Source organism: Pygoscelis adeliae, unplaced genomic scaffold (assembly GCF_000699105.1).
Source record: "Pygoscelis adeliae isolate BGI_AS28 unplaced genomic scaffold, ASM69910v1 Scaffold25, whole genome shotgun sequence".
NCBI lineage: Eukaryota > Metazoa > Chordata > Aves > Sphenisciformes > Spheniscidae > Pygoscelis > Pygoscelis adeliae.
The window spans coordinates 425,930-442,472 of record NW_008824808.1 but is presented as its reverse complement, the minus strand read 5'-3'; the positions used below and the strand labels follow the sequence as shown (position 1 = coordinate 442,472).

General features: G+C 53.0%; 1 protein-coding gene across 1 annotated transcript in view; it reads right to left on the bottom strand.

Moving 5' to 3' along the window:
* Positions 1–631: 631 nt before the first annotated feature.
* Positions 632–16,543, bottom strand: part of FAM198A (family with sequence similarity 198, member A) — a 27,591-nt gene continuing 11,679 nt past the window's right edge. Inside the window, exons 2-5 of the mRNA XM_009324202.1 lie at positions 5,777–6,592; positions 2,006–2,128; positions 1,629–1,732; positions 632–1,013 (exon numbers count right to left, since the gene is read on the bottom strand). Of these exons, the coding sequence (XP_009322477.1) occupies positions 632–1,013; positions 1,629–1,732; positions 2,006–2,128; positions 5,777–6,592 (1,425 nt within the window). The remainder of the gene's footprint in view (positions 1,014–1,628; positions 1,733–2,005; positions 2,129–5,776; positions 6,593–16,543) is intronic.

Genomic DNA, 16,543 nt, shown 5'->3' with positions numbered 1-16,543 from the left:
CTTCAAATCCCACATTCAAAATGCACCTTGGCAGCAGCCCAGCCCTGCCGAGGCAAAGCGCACGGCACACGGGGACGGCACCGTGGGCTCCGTAATGGCAGCTGCTGCCAGGCACTGCCTGTGGTCCGGGGTCCTGCCTGGCCCTGGCTTCTGGCAGTGATTCACACCCGCTCCCAGGCACACATCACCTCCTCCACAGGGGGGAAAGACAGAGCTCAGCTTGGGTGACTTGTCCCTGCTTAATCCACTTAGAAAGCTCCCCTCTGCCTTCCCCCAGCCTCTCCGCCTGTAATGTTTTGGAAACAGCGAAGGCATCATCAAAAAGCCAAGCGCAAGCCATGGAAAGGCTGCCAGTGACTTCCCCCAGCCTTGAGCAGTGCCTCTCAATGCTTCTTTAACCCTTCCCAGGGCCCCTGTAGGCTGTTCAGTAGTCCAAGCCTCCAGCTTTCAAAGTTGCTGGGGGGGGTGAGGGGTGAAGGCACCCAGAAATTCTCATGGATGTGCTCCCTTTGAAAATCCACACTGAGACCGTTGCTTAACGCCTTTCTCAAGCAGTTATGGGTTGTTTCAGGAGATGTCTCCTCTTCCTCTTTCCTCCTCCCTGCAATCCCGCCTCCTTTTCTAGGGCATCCTACAAGGGGGTGGGGGTACACCTTTTGGAGAGGTAAGCACCCACATGCAGTATCACGTCGCCCATGCCGAGGGCATGAGGTACATCCGTCGCCGCCGGGATTTGCAAGGCAGACGCGCTGTGGCCGCGGGGATTTGCAAGGCGGACGCGCTGTGCTGGCCAGAGGCTGGTTGAGCAGGGCGAGTCCCCGAACACCGTCAGGTTGTGCTCCTGGATGTACTGCAGCAAAATGCGTGCCCGCCTGTCGATGGTCCGAAGCAGGGGTCTCAGGCCCTCAGCGCCGCCCTGGCTCTCCCAGAGCTCCTGGTCCACACGCAGCGACTCCAGCAGCAGGCTCTGCAACCTGCCCGACCGCAGCGTGGCCACCGCCGCCGCCGGGAAGCTGCAGAGGAGGAGCAGAAGAGAGAGGGAGGGAAGGGGTTACCCAGGGAAGGCCAAACAGGAAGGAGGGCAGCAGCAGGGCACCCGAGCAAAGGCCACCCCAGTGCTTTGAGAAGAAACGCATGCCCACCCAGATGAACACGTGGGTTCATCTCCTCCTCCCCAGATGAGGAGCCTCCTGCTTAAAACTCTGCCCATGGCGAGCGTGCAGAACAGCTCCATCAGAAACAGATCCAAACAAGCTCCAAATCAAGGGGCCAATAGCGTGCCAAATGCCTGATGGGCAACGATGCAAGCAATGCTGAAATACCTGATTATTCATTATTTTTGTGCAGCTGCCAATTAGAGAGGGGAAAATGGGCTTTGGAGACTGCCATCAGCCACACAGAGCAAGATGACGAGCCAGTTTCAGGGCAGGGGCATGTATGATAGGTTTGTGAGCCCACTCACCTGTCCTGTCCTGGGTGGGAGGTGGCCCCACTTCACAGGGGTGCCCAACTGGGGAGGCCAGGGAAGGCACAAAGGTGTGCACAGAGGGCTGGTGTCCATCCCACATGTGCAAGCTCAGCCCTGGCCCAGCACGTGTCCCCAGGAGGGTGCGCATTGCCCTTCCTACCTGTCTATGCCTTGCAGGAGCCTGAAGTTGAGCTTCTCCTCAGGGTGCTGTGGCCTACCCGCATTGTCGATGAACACTAGGCGGGATGGCGCACTCCTCCGGACCTGCCAGCGGGATGGGAAGGAGAAGTTTGCTTACTGCGGGGAGTCACCGGTTTGGGTGTTTAGGCTGGTTTTTTAATGCATGGAATAATCCTGAGAGCATCTGGGTGCCATCAGCTGCCAAAGCCCAGGTCCCTCTGTGCCGAGGCACACCTCCCACCATGGACCCTGCATCACCATGGGACCTATGTCCCCTGTGGTGCAACATCAGCCCTGCAAGTGCCTCCCAGGCACCTTCATCTTAGCCCCAGAGCGCTGGGGAGCGGGGGGATGTACCAGGATGTGGACCAGGACCAGCTCCGCCGGGTTTCGGCACTTCTCGTGGAGCATCTCCTCCACACAGGGCTCGGAGGGATCAGGCTGAAACCCACAGCAGTAGCGGTCCAGGCGGTCGTGAACCTGCAGGAAACATTTGGGGAACTGAACCCCACAGCAGAAGCGGTCCAGGCGGTCGTGAACCTGCAGGAAACATTTGGGGAACTTAGCAGCGACAGGCGCCTGGGGCAGGGAGGTCCAATTGTAAACTTTTCTTGCTCAGAGGAAAAAAAAAAGGATCCTCAGTAAAGATGAAATGGAAAAGCTGTGTGCACTGAGAGAGAGACAGGGAAGCATTCAAAAGCTGAGCTGACTTGCAAAAGTGTTTGGCTTGGAGAAGAGACTGACAAAGGTGACGGTGACAAGCTTTCCTGCTGGAGTTCAGATACCTACATCTGGTACTTCCATACTCCATATTTGCACAGAGCAAACAGGTCGTGCTTCCAGCTGAAACCAAGGGAAGATATATACAGCAATAAACGTAAAAAAAAAAAACAAAAGCACCCAAGGAAACCTAGGTTTTGAAACCTCAAAAAGAGATATTTTTTTCCTCAGGCTGAGTCTTGGTGCACTGGATGATGGTTTCATCTGACTCTCAGCTCATATACACCCTTTCATCCATCCCTACCAGTAACCTAAGCAGCTCTCAATGGGAAGAATATGAATGGAAAAGGATCTGCAAGGGAAAAAGTGATCTGTGCATTATATAGAGCATGCCTGACATTTAAGTTAGGCCATGGTGACTTGTTTTAACTACATTTGTGTTTAATTATTTGCAGGCATTGCTAAGGCTCCATGTTGTCGAGGCTCTCAAGTCCCCCCCCCTTCCCACCGCAAATCCTTGCAGAAACCCCAGTGCTGCTTGGCAGTTTCCACTGTCTCGCCCGCACCCTCGGAGGGATGGGGGAGTTTTAAAAGAAATGAATCTCTGTCAGACCCAGCTTCAGTAGCCCTGCCTTGGTATTCACGAAGCTTCCTCAGCTTTGTCAGAAGAAGCCAGCGCATCCTCTGCGGTGGCCTGTGGGGCATATGGGACCTCACTGCCTGTCAACAGCCCTCCCCATGGCTGCATGCTGCCACGGCCGTGCAGTGGTCTGCCTCACCATCTCCAGCTCTGCAGGCCTGTTTACAACATTACAGCAAAAAAATCCATGCATATATATATATATATAAAAAAATCTCCTTTAAATATATACAAATATATATAAAAGAATGTTCCGCTTGCAGCGCAAAGGCATCCGACTCGCTTGCTTGGAGTTGCTGGTGCCAAGCCGGGAGCCAGGGCTCGGGGTGCAGAGAGGCTCCTGGAGCTGCCGGGAGGGCTGGAGCAGGTCTCAGGTGAGCCTGGGGTGATCTACAGGTGACGACTGGCTGGAAGCCAAGTGACCCACAGAGGCTGCCTCTTCACCTCACCCTGATAATTAGCAAAATTTATCAATTATAGGCTGTGCCTCAAGAGGGAGTTCAGCCTGAATCCAAACACCAATCAAGCGCTGGAGAAGATGATGCAGAAGATGATGCAGAAGAGGCCATTATATTTGAGAAGCAGGATTAGTCCCACACCAGAGTTCCTCAACAAATCCTTCTCTTTCCTGATGTTTAATGATGGACTCGGATCAGCATTTCTCTACTGGGACACTCACCAGTTAAAAGTGATAAAGTTTCTTTTGACACGAAACACGTTGAAATGAAAGAAAATATCACATTTCCTCCATACACTCCCTTGGTCTACCTACTGGAAAGCTCAGCACACCAGTTTTCTCTCACCTGCTACATTGTTTTCCAGGCTGCACAGAAGGTGAAGACAACCCGAGATGATTTACAGAGGCATTAAATGCTCTCAGGCCTCCATTCACCCGCCCGCAAGCACCTGTGAAGCCAAGGCAGATAGGTGCTGGACCCAAGGAGGCGTGAGGCTGGACCTGGTGTCCAGGTGGAGCCACAGAAGATGGACCGGCCAGTTGCGGAGATGCTGAGACCGCTGCTGACATGTTGACAAACCCCCCCTCCCCCTGGCCCTCCCCAGATCATTTACATTAATTTCTCCTCACCAGAGCCTAAATGGCTCTAATGAACAGGACACTAGGTCTTACTGCTGGAACACAAATACGTGAGCCACCTTCTCCCATCCAAGCTCAAAACCCGTGACAAGCTCCCCTTCAGCCCCTCTTTGGTCCCATGCGAATCTCGGCTGCCCCAGAGCATCTCCCTGGGTCCAACAGGGCTTTCCAGCCATGACTCAGCCTGGAATGTCTTCCCCCAGGGAAAAATGCCCTGCTGTCCCCCCAGCTGGGAATGGGGTGCTGCAGGGCAGGGAGGCGGCTGCAGGGCTTTGGGCTTGATGTATTTTTGGCCCTTTTTAAAGCACAGGACAAAGCCATCAGCAGCTGCCCCCTTTCCACCGGCTCAGCGTTTTGCCCCCAGTAAAGCTTTGCACTGAGAGGGGTGTTCCCTTATGGCAAACACCAAGAGAAATCAATACAGAAGCAGTCTGATTTTAAACCTAATTGAAGAAAACAACCAAGATTTCAATGCCAATGTACAGCAGGGCTCAAAGCTCGCAGCTTCTCCTTCCCCAGCAAGGGCTGTGAGAGGCTAAAGCCATTTCTGAAGGATGCTATTTCACTTCTATAACATCCTGCCGACTTGGTGCCTTTTTACCTTCACGTGACTTTTCTGCATGGGAGGATCCCATTGGAGTTAGTGAGGAAAACCTGTGGATTGCCCCTGGATTTCTCATTGTGCTGCTTTGGCCCTCCAAGGGAAAGTCTCCTTAAAACTAGATACTTTCTGCTGGAGACTCAGCCTTTCCATTGCACTCAATGGCATTTTGGCCTGGGGAAGAGGGGGTTGGTTAATCTTCTCATTTCTCTGGCCGTTTCAGCTAAAATATTTCCAAGCCCAGCCAGGACTGCTCTGCCTCTGCCAGCCATAGTCTGAGACTGTAAAGATTAATGGTCAGGCTTTGCCAAAAAAAAAGAGAGTAATGAGAATACATATTTTAATAGTCTTTTTTTTTTTCTTCCTTTCTTTCTTTTTTTATTTTAATACCTGCCCTTTCAGGTGGTCTCCCCTTGTTTGATAATCAAAGCTCCAGCCCTGAGGTGCCTAAACAGACTTTTTTTTCCATAGAAACCACTTTTGCCTCCTCACAGCTGCCCTCTAAGAAACGATAACTCTCTGGGACGCTCTTGTAATCCCTCATAGCAGCAGGGTATGATTTTCCAGAGAGAAGATTGAGCACTATTAATCCTGAGGAGGAGGAGGAGGAGAAGGAGGAGGCGGAGGAGGGGGAGGAAAGCAGTGCCATATGAAGGGCCAGGGCTCCTAATTTTCAGTGCCAGCAGCGCATCCCTGGAGTTGGATTTGATGAGGCTGATGCAGATCACGCTGCTTGTCCCTAGGGCTGCCCTGTCCTGCGGCACTGCCAGCATCCATGCGAAGCAGAGCCGCGCCGAAAGCTCAGCCATGTAAGAGTGGACTCGCAGCATCGAAAACGTGCCTGCGTTTCCCTGCAAGTCCCAAGCACAGACCATACTCGGGCCAGACCTCTTCTGCACAAAACTCTCCTGCTTCCCATTGGCTAACAAGTGAAAAACATCCCAAGAAACCGCAGCCTATGCAACCCCACAGAAGAGAAGGAGACCACAGTCAGACAAGGCAGGTGCCGGCGCGGGGGAACCTGGGTGGCACAGCCGGTGGGACAGGCAGTTTCCATCACCCCAGCCCTACCTGGAGGAGAAAGTCGAAGAGGGCCAGGCGACTCCACTCGCCACGTGGGATGCCGGAGCAGGGAGCGTCCCCGGCCACCAGTGTTGGTCCGTGGGGCTGCAGCATCTCCTGGTACTGCAGCCACCCCAGGGCGCAGGAGTTTTGGTCATTGTTGGCATCCTCTAGGTGCCGGAGGTCGGGCACCCACCAGATGATGGGGCGCAGGGAGCCATCGGTGTAGCTGTAGGGCAGGAGGTGGCTGGTGAAGCGCCGGGCCACGGCGGGCAGGCTGCGGTTCAGTCCCAGCACCCTGTCCAGGTGGAAGGCCAGCACCTCGTAGAGGTCCCCGGGGCGCTTGATGAGCCCGCAGCGCCCCTCCCAGCAGTCCCCCTCTGGGCTGGCTGGCGAGGCGTCCCCCTCAGCATCCCCCATGGCCCGCAGCCCCACTCTCAGGACTTGCCCGTGGGCTGGGACACGGGTTTTGGAGACCACCCGCCCACTGGCCAGCAGCTGCATCTTCTGGAGGTCGTCGTTGGAGAACCACAGGGGAGCATCCCCCACCACCCCTTGCCGCCGCCTCCTGCCCCGGCCAGGGAGTTGGTCCTGCCACAGGCGAGCAGGGGCCATGGGGGGCCTTTTGCTGCGGGCTTGTCCTCCAGATAGGGGGGTGGCTGCCTCCCACTGGGGGCCTGGCGGGGACGATGCTGGTGGCAGGTGGGGGGAGCAGTCCAGCGATGGGGGCAGGCGGGCCAGGGCCGGCAAGGCCAAGGCCAGCAGCACCCCGAGGGCTGCCGGGACGGGGGGCTTTAGCCCTGTCCTTCGCCACGGTCGCTGGGCCTGTGGGAAAACAAAGAGAGAGCATTACCGGGGGTCCCCATGGTGTGCTATGGCCCAGGGATCCCCCAGACCTGTGTGACCCCCATCCCAGGCAGAGCTCTCAATAAGCTTAAAGGGGTTTGCTTTGGAGGAGCAGTCCCTCTGCTTGTGTGCTCCCTGAGAAAGGGGGTCCCCAAACGCTCGCTGCCTCCGCGTCACTGTAGCAGGAGAGGTACGGCTGGTGGCATGATTTGTGCCAGAAATTAGCTGCAGTCCCTTCAGAAGCCGGTCGGAGCAAGGGCTGACCGGCCACAGACGTTGCCATGTCTGCAGCACTGATGTACAGGATCATCTTATGGGTGATGAATCCTTCACAGTCAAACATTTTGCTTTAAAGACTCAAGAAATGAAAAAGAAAAAAAAAATAGACCAAACCAGAGCAAATTCCTGGCTGGATGCAAACACCTTCCAGTTCCTAAGAGGTTTTTATCTTCAGACCTTACTCCAGACACCCTCAGTGGCTCCTACTCCAGTTGCGCACTCAGCCCATAACCCGGATCCCCGCGCCCTTGTTCAGAGGATGTCCCAACACGTGCCCAGACATGGCTTCTGGAGCTCTGCCCACCGCTGCGTCCGGCAAAAGCAAAGCAGCTCCAAGTGCCAGTCGGGGGGGCTGTGGCAGCCTATATTTAAAAAGGATGCAAACTGTTGTATCTGAAACCTAAAATATTCTGATTCCCAGCACCAAGGAACTGCCTTTAGACGGGTACTACCAAGTTTTGGGGTATGTATGTTTATACACACAGCTTTCCCCCCCCACACCTTTAGTCATGCTTTCTACTCTGAAGGGACTTATAAAAATTATATAGGCTGGAAAGGCAGTTACAAGCAAACATTGTGCAAGTCTCCCCGCATTGCTAAGCTCGTATCTCCCCTTTGGCCTAAAGCAATCCCATGCCTACAGCGCTGGGGCTGCCATGAGCACAGCACCTTCCCGTTTAGGGTGAGGGGGAGGGAAGCGAGGGGCAGTGCTGGGAGATCCTCCCAGCCCACCCCATCCCCGGGCCACACTGCACCCGTGCCACGTTCACCCGGGCTCAGGCGGTCTAACACGCTTCGGGGGGGCTGGAGCGGCAAAGGGCACCTTGGTGCCACTTCTCCGCTTTACAACAAACATTTCCAAGTGGCTCGAACCTGCATTGGAAGTCAAGGCAACATTCAAGTGGCTACATTTTTTTGCAATTATTTATTTTGGAAGCACAAGTATATCCATGGCAGACACAGTGGGACAATATATTGCCAAAGAAGGGATAAGAGGTTGTTTATAAGAGGAAAAGCTTGGAAAGAAAAGAGCTATAAAGCTGGGGGGGTGAAAGCCAGCAGCCAGAATGACTTCCAGAAGGCAGCTGGGTGAGCAGAAACATTTCCAGCCACGGGGCTTTTAGGACCGCAGGCTCCCGCTGGCTCCGGGGACCCACCACCAGTACGACTCCAGCCCTGAGAGGAGCTGCCCCAGGTGACCCCAGCATGTGAGCCCCTTCATAAGCTGATCCAGCACTATCCTAAAATCCATCAGGCTTCGTGTCCTCACTGTGGGGAGGCTGCTTCAGGCCCTGTGGTGAGGAGCCACATCTCTCCCAAGGACACTGCATCAGCCAAGGTGGACGAGAGGAGCTGCAAAGCCACCAACTCACTGGCAGCAGCCATGGGGGTTTTCCTTCGAGGTCTCCCTCTCAAGGACTGAGCAGATTTAATGCAGCTTATAAGAGGTAGCGATGGTGCGTTTGGAGTGATTTAGCTTTACAGCTCTCGTTTAGTTGTTTCTCTCCTAGAAATACAATGTCATGCAGCATTGTATTTCTGCTGGGCCAAATTCTTTGCTCACACACAGCTTACACTGGCCTCTGCCGGGAGCCAGGGCTGTCTGGTACAGGGCTTCGGGACCTGCTGGCGGACTCCCCATTTTAGCTCTCCCTTAAAGCCCCAAAGTGAAAAGGAGCTATTCCAGGGTGAGACTGTTCAGAGACTGATGTCCTGTCCTAGATCACAGGCAGGGTTATTCAAGGCTTGGTATTAACTGTTCCAGGCACCACACTACACGGCTAAATTACGGCCTTAGGCCCCTTTCTGGGCAGGGGATGAGCATGAATACCCCCAAGCAGCCCCGAGGGGCAGCAGGACTTCTGGCAAGTGGCTGGTTACGATGCCTCCCCAACTCCCTCCCGCTTGGATGGGATAATGATTTGCTGCGGACACATAGCCAACGCCGACTAACACAGGTGGCACCCGAGCTCAGCTACCCAAAACCTTCATGCCTTGTATTTCAAGCAAGTCCTGCAGAGTGCAGATGCATGCTTATTCCCAAGCACCCACAACCCAGGTCTGGCATCCTGAGCAAGAGTTTAGGGGAAGTGAAATGTCTAAATCACAGTTTAACCATAGTAAAATAAGGCTGTAGCATAAAAAGGCCAGATCCTGATATCCTTACTCCTTCCAAGTCATCACCATAACTGCTTCACAGTCTGTCTCTCCAGCTTCAAAGTACACTGAATTAACTGCAGTGACATCTATGGAGTTAATCCTGATGGACAGGATTAACTGTAAATCTCAGTACTCCCATCTGCATCCAGCCGAGTTCCCTCCCCAATCCGTGCTTCCCTGGGCACTTGTCCCAGCGCTTCCCCAGTCCCACCCCTCTGGAGAGACACGGCCCAAACCCCCCCCCCCCCGTAACCCTCTTTTTATGCACGGAGGATTTGCAGGGTGATCGTTTTTGTTATCCCCCTGATAATAACCCTTTGGTTGTTTACACCATCCCTGGGCACACAAAGAGCCTGGCTGCCAAAAATCCAAGTATCCTGGGGGAGGTGCATGCAGGAGCCATTTGGAGAACCTTGGAAATACTGCAGGAAAAATCCTTTTTAATCCACAGCTGGAGAGCAGTGGATGCCAAATGGATGGCAATGATTGCTGGGTTTTTAATGTCAAGTCAGTTTAGAGTCCAAATGGTTAAAGCATCATTACTGTCCAAACCCACTTTGTCTTCTCTGTCAGCGAGCTCGGGTTTGGGCACCGCAAGTTAGAGCTTCATTTCTTTCCCACCCCGAGGTTGAAATCCTCTGCTGTGAAGCTGGGCGAGGGCCACCGCAGGCTCCCTTCCCCAGCCCCGTTCAGGGTTTCCCTGCCACATCAACAATTTAAAAAAAAAAAAAAAAGTGCAAGTACAGTCTCTGTGTTACTTCTGGTAGTCAATATGGCAAATTTAATAAGAATCTAGATGATAGAACATTGCAGAAGTAATACTGCATTTACAAGCCCAGGTTAAATACTTTTCAAAAGAGACTTTCTCTGAGCCCATGCTGTAAAAAAAATGCTGCAGTTTAAGCTATGGCTTCGATTCAGCCTGAAATGCAAACCATACGTATGGCTCTGCTTTGCCAGTGTGACATACTGACAGTACAGCATGTCTTTGCTAGAAATTAGGTCCATTTCCTAGCAGGCAAGCTACAGGCAAAACCCATAAAAAGGCTTAAGAGAGGTACTGCTTGTTCCAGGATGCCAGTAAATAAATAATATATATCCTCGCTTATCAGAGGGACATACAGCACAGCCCGGGCTCCCGATGGCATGGTGGAGAGCCTGTGCAGCCTGGCCACTCGGGTATAAAACTTTCTAAGTGTGGTTGGGAGGGTTTTATCCTTGACATTGTATTCCTGGGATGTTTGAACCTTGGCAGAATTTGAAGCAGAGAAGCCTGTTTTCAATTTCTTTTCAAAGTGCATCAAATTGGCTTTATCAAGCTTGAAAGAAAAGAAAACAAACCCCAGACTTCATTATCCAAGAATGTAAGAAACAGCCCTAAAACTAGAAAGATGCCATGGAAATACGTGGCCTTTAAGAGTGGGATGGATCCTGCTTTCCTCTGGCGTCCAAAACAGTGCTCTTGCCCCTGCACTGGCATCACAGACCCCTCCAGCAGCAAATCCCATCATCCCAAAGAGGTGCCCGAGGGATCTGGGACGGCTCGGCCATGGCCATGTCCCTCTCGGCTGCCTGCCTGCCCTAGACTCCCAAGCTCAGAGAATTTTGCCACAGGCCACCAGTTGGCAGGTTAAAAGCAGGTATGTGCATTTATCTGGATGCACACCATGCAGGGAATTTTTTGCAGGGATAGTGCAACACACAGAGTTGTACTTATCCTCCCAGCACCGTGCACACCACCCACCCGATGAACCGCAAAACCACGCAGGCAGCAGGAGATGCAGCCCACCGTGACCAGTTTTAACAAAGACTGCTTGAAAAGCAACTGGAAAACCTCCTCTGGCTGCCCACCGCCTCTGGGAACATCTCCAGAGCCTTGCGCCCAACACGTGGTACTCGCGGCAGCTCCCAGCACGTCGGGGAGAGAGGCTGAGAGCAGGTACGTCAACCAGATCCAGGAGGGGAACAACCCTTTCCTTTTGGTTTTGACCAGGAGTTTTTTGGCTTGTAAGGGGATGGCACGTGGACTGAGCTCACTGCTGGGGACCCGTAACTGTGCTGAGAACATGGAAGGAGACAAAACCCCTCCACCCCTGGAGTGACTCTGGGCAAGCCTGAGCAGAAGGAAATCCTTGGCAGCGTCCGTTGCCCATCATTCAAGTGCTTAAGTGCCTTCCTATATCATCCTGCTTGGGGAAGATAGATGGCTTGCACAGTGGGAATTTACTAAAGACAGCTATTAAATTACGACTGCCAGCCTTGAAGGCAGCTCTGGCTCAGAGCAGGGGGCTGGGCTCACCCTGCACAGCTGGCCCCGGGGGGACCACTGCGTCCCCCCCCCCTACGGGCCCCCCCCCCCCCCGCCTGCACCTGCACCGCCACCGGGCACAAAAAAATGACGTTCCTTCATGCAGCCTCATGATCCATCAAAGTGGCCGTAATTCCTAGCAGACCTGCACCAGCTGTGTGTCTGGGGTTGTTTCCGCAAGGGATGCAGTTTTTTTCCTCCAAAATGCCCTTCAAGGGGACGACGACCATGACCCCACTGCATTTCAGCACCCTGCAGACACCCTGAAGGCCATCCTGCTCGGTGCCAGGGCAGGGATGCAGCAGGCAGGCATTGCCTGCCGGCTAAAGGTGCCCCTGCAGACCCGCTTCCACACGTTGCTCCTCATGAGTGGCTTGGGAAGCTCAAGCCAGGCATTGCGGAGGTGGGAAGGGGGACTGTGCTCCCACAAACCATATGCACAGCAAACTCTGGGTCGGCTAAAGCCCAGGAGATGGAAACCTGATACATTGCCACATCGTGCTGGGTCCTTCCCTGCAGAGTCAGCTAAGTCCTTGTAGCTGGCACACAAGCCTTTCCACCAGCACGTCCAAAACCAAACCAGAAAATGACCAAGTTAAATTGCCAGGGATGAGACTTTAAAACATGCCCTACTTTGCTAAATTTTGGACAGTCTGCAAAGCTTCTGCCTCAAGGGGATAATTTATAGTCTAACTGCGAGACAAGCGTGCTTTGCAGTAGCATAGGACAACAGTCCAGCAGCAGCATAACGGGATGAAATGGTGTTGATACTGTTCACTCTGAGCACTGACTTTAAAGGGATGGTGCCAACATGCTTCCTTTAACTTCTAAAATAATGTTGCCTTCACAGTTCTTCCCAGTCTTTGCTACAACCTTGGGGCAGCAAATTATAAAAACCTTGAAACCCTCAAGATCCATAGCCTCTCTCTAGTAATAACCTGGCATTTCTTCAGCTCCAGGCCCTGCATCAGCCCCTCGAGCTTCTTGCTTCTCAGGAGTGAGATGTCCTGTTTCTTGCTCGATCCCCGCCACCCAGACCCACTATTTCTGTTTTCAGGAGGCCCCTCACCCTGGAAGTGCTTCTCTGCCTGGCCATGGGCTGAGCAGTGCCTCTTCTCACACACCTCATAATCCAAAAGACCCTTTCAAACAAAATCTTCAGTCAGTGCTGGAAACTGCTCTGTGTAACGAGAAAATCCCAGCACTTGTATCTAACAGTGCCATTCCCATTGCACTGACTGGTCCCAGTTGACTTACAGACCAAACAAGTACAGCCAAAACACGGGCTCGTAAAACGCCTGGGAGTAGCCTGCAAGAGCAGCAAGGCTCCCAACATCCCAAATGTCCTGTTCAACATCTTTACGGAGGACCTGGGGCAGGAGATGGAGGATACCATGGAGGAGACGGATGGCCATCAGGTGGAGGACACCACACTACGGGGTGCAGCTGATGCAGTCAAGGGCAGGGCTGCCACTGGGGGACCCGGAGAGGACACATGCCGCATCCTGCACCTGGGATGGCCTAAAGCCCTGCAGGGTACCGGCAGGGACTTGCTCTTCCTGTGATGACACTGTCTTTACCCCTAAATTGTGTGATTTTCACTGAGAAAAAGGAAGGATTCATAATTCTCCTCGCTCCCACTGTGTAAATCTTTTGGCTTGCAGGAAGTTAATATTCAGCTCTGTGAGGGATGGACAGGGCGCTTTTCATCCCGACGCTGTGTACAGCGCAGCTCAGGACCCCTCCAGTTTAATCCCAGAAGTCAACACAAAGCACCACAAAAATAAACAGTCTCCAGAATGCCATACTTCTTTTGCTTAAAGTAGGCAAAGTAAAAGCTTTCAGATGCCTCATCCTTCTCCTACTTAAGTTCAGAGTCAGGGCTTTTACTGCAGACTCTTGCACTTAGCTGGATCTTCTATTTCTTGGAGACACATCTCCTAAGAGATTGCTGGTTGTCTTTCAAGACTGAGACGCAGGGGTCTGCTGCCATTTACATGTGCAAACATCTCCATTACTTTTCACCACTAAAAGTACATTAAGTGATATCAACCTGCACCCAAACCATCCAGGTCACTGCGGACCAGAAGCACCTTATGTTCACAGGAGATGGCGAGGATCTGAGCAGCCCTGAATGCACGACTGTCCTGCTAGCATCACGGGACAAGGGAGGCTCTCCCCATCTTCCCTCCTCTCTGTCTGCTCATTCCTCTAACCCTCACACCTATGTGAGAGCAGCACAACCTAGAAATCCTGGCAGGGACATCAAGGAGGGAGACCAGCGGTTTTGGGTGGCCATTGCTTCCTCGCTCCCTCCGCTGCTGTGCAGGATCCCGCCAGGTTTCCATTTTCCCCCTCCCCTCGTCCCAGTTTTCCGGCCAGCCTGTTGCACTCAGCTCCAGAGGTTTTCAGAGCAGCTTTCCCATCTGCCTGCTGAAACAGCAAGAAGGGGCCCCTTCCCCAGTGAAACAGATGTGGCCTGCCTTTGTGCAACATCTGTGCCTCATGCCCCCATTCATTTTGAACAGTCTTGCCTTTGTTCGTGAGGGGTTGAGCAGGGGATGCTTTGGAGGAGGGCAGCAGCCTGCAGCCGGCAGGCTGGACTCCTACCCTTCAAGTCCCTCACACAAACTGCCTCGAAACGCCTGGGTTTCTTCTGGTAAAAAACAATACGCTTTGTTCCCCGCGGTATTCAGGAATCGACAGTCCTGCTCCTCAGCGCTTCGGTTCCAGCCGCAGCAAGTGGCTCACGCTAATGATTCCTGTGGGATTCCCAAACCCGGGGAAGTAAGAGCAGGAACATGGGAGCCATCACTGATCCCCTTCCTCACGACCCCCCTCACCTCAAACAGCTTCTTTTGCTGTACCTCTGGGCCGCTCACCAGCTTTGACTTGGCATCCCCAGCAGGGTTGCGCTGCTTCAGCTCCTCTACACATAGCAGCAGCGAAGAGCAGAAGTGCTAGAAAGCCACATTTTTTTTGTTCTGGGCTGCATTTAATATGGGGAGGAACACATTAAAATAAAATCAAATTTTATTTCCTTCTCGCTCTTGATGAGTTTAGCAATCCTGCTGACAAGTGCCTGAAAAGCTGCTAAAAGTCTCTTACATATTTTGGCACTCAGTCCTGTTTTATTTATTTTACAGGGGGTCACATTTTTTCTATATTTTGGGGAGGGGGGATTTTGATCCACTTATTTTCAGTTTTCATTTCTAACCAATGGACCAGCACCAGGGAACAGAAGTGCTTGCTCGGTGCCTGGCAGGGGCTCGCAAAACCCACTGCGGGGTGCTGGCGAGGGGCAGCACTGGATTCCCTTGTCAGCATTTCAGCAGAGGTTGCCCAAGTCAGCCGGATGGGTTTCCCTGAGCCAGGTTTATTCAGGTTTATTCCCTTCCTGGAGAGCAGGAAAGTGCATTCGTGGGATTCCAAAGGGGAGGGAGGAGGAGGACAGCAGTGCCTTTCAGCCCTGGGGGCTTCCTTCAAGACAGAATTGTTCATACAAGCCCTGGCCTCAGTTGCAGAAAGGTAACCCCATTTTCGTCTGTTTAAGCCATCCCTTTCTAAAGAGAAAAAAAAGGGGGAAGAAAGCTGCTCACCACTTGGCCCTGAGCACAGACCCCATCCTGGGCAAAGCCGGCCAGCAGCTGCCCTCCAGCCCGCTTCTCCTTCTCCCAGCGAATCCCACGGGGCAAGCAAGCGGAACAAACACGTACGAGCACTGGTGCGGCCCAGCTCTGAAAAAAGGGGCTTTTCCTGCAGAGCAAGGCAAATAGCTGCAGGCGGACTGGAGTTATTGAGCATTTGAAACAGAAGGGGTAATATTAAGGCATTTGGCATCTATGCCAGAGGATTAATAAAGTGTAATCAGTCCCTCTTATTTAGACTACCTCATACTAGGTGAACGACAGAGCAGTTGGAAATTACTCGCTGGCAGGTTTTGAAACCAGAAGAAAGAAGATGTTTCTGTAATGCAGAATCCCCCAGCCCTCACTGCTCTGGCAGGTTGGGCATGTACAGCAGCCGGATCCGACAAGCAGCCGGCTGCACGCACGCGCTCCACACTAACAGCGAAACTCACAGCTGGGATTTCTCTGACTTTCTGCAAGCGGTCACCCTCCTGGTGATTTTGAAAGAAGTCAAAAATCGGCTTGAGTGTTTTGCTTAGGGTTTTGCTGCAAATGAAGCAACAAGACTATCAGCTTAGGGCACAGCCTGAATTTATTCCTCATGACCATCACTGCCCTGCCTACAGGTGCCCAGAGCAAACCCAGATTACGGGTGAAATCAAAGCAATCAATACAGGAGCTCACAAAGGGGAAAGGACTGCAGAAGCAGACCTTCCCTTGCCAAGGTAAAATGGAAATCCTGGAAAAAACTGAATACCCCGCTCTCGCAGGGGAGACCACACCAGGTACCTGGCACGGGCTATATACTCTTTGAAAGGCTTCATAGTGAAGGCTCGTACAGGAAAGCGTTACTGCGGAAGAAAGGCTGCTGCGGGGAGAGCTGCCTTGCTTTTTTCTTTGACAGGGAGGAGTTATCTCCAACCTCAAAATGGGTGACACGAGCCCCAGCCTTGTCTATTTTTGCTGCTGCTGAAGTTCATTAATTAAGAAACTCGGAACAGCCTATGCAAACTCTAGGATGGCAAGTATAAAGCGCGACATCAGTGTCCCCCATACACACGCACACTCACACACTCTGCTGAGGACTGGCACGGCCCCACTGCTCCCAGAGTTGCTCTGAGTCATCACCACGTTCTCGAGGACATAAAAACATTTCAGCGACACAACTGACACCAAAGCACCAGCTTCTGGCAGCAGCACCAGGCGCCTCCTCAGCTCATCCATCATACACGTTTGCAATCCCTGCCCGTCACGAGCTTTGCAAGGGCTGAGGCGGCGGAGCAGAGACGGAGCCCCCCACCCCGGTGCGAACCCCCTGGCGTGATGCCCCGGCTGTCCCCCAGTGGGACAGTGGTAACGGGGAGTTGTGGGGGCCCCGTCCCAGCTCAGCTGGCTTGTGCTTGCTCAGATGGGTCTGGAAAACAGTTGCCAAGGGATGGCCCAAACTTGAGCACTAAAACTAGACTACATGAAAAACCACCCTACGGTTTGGAACGTGCTGCAGATGCGGGGAAATCTGCTAATGCTGGGGAAACACATTTCTCGGGGGGGGGG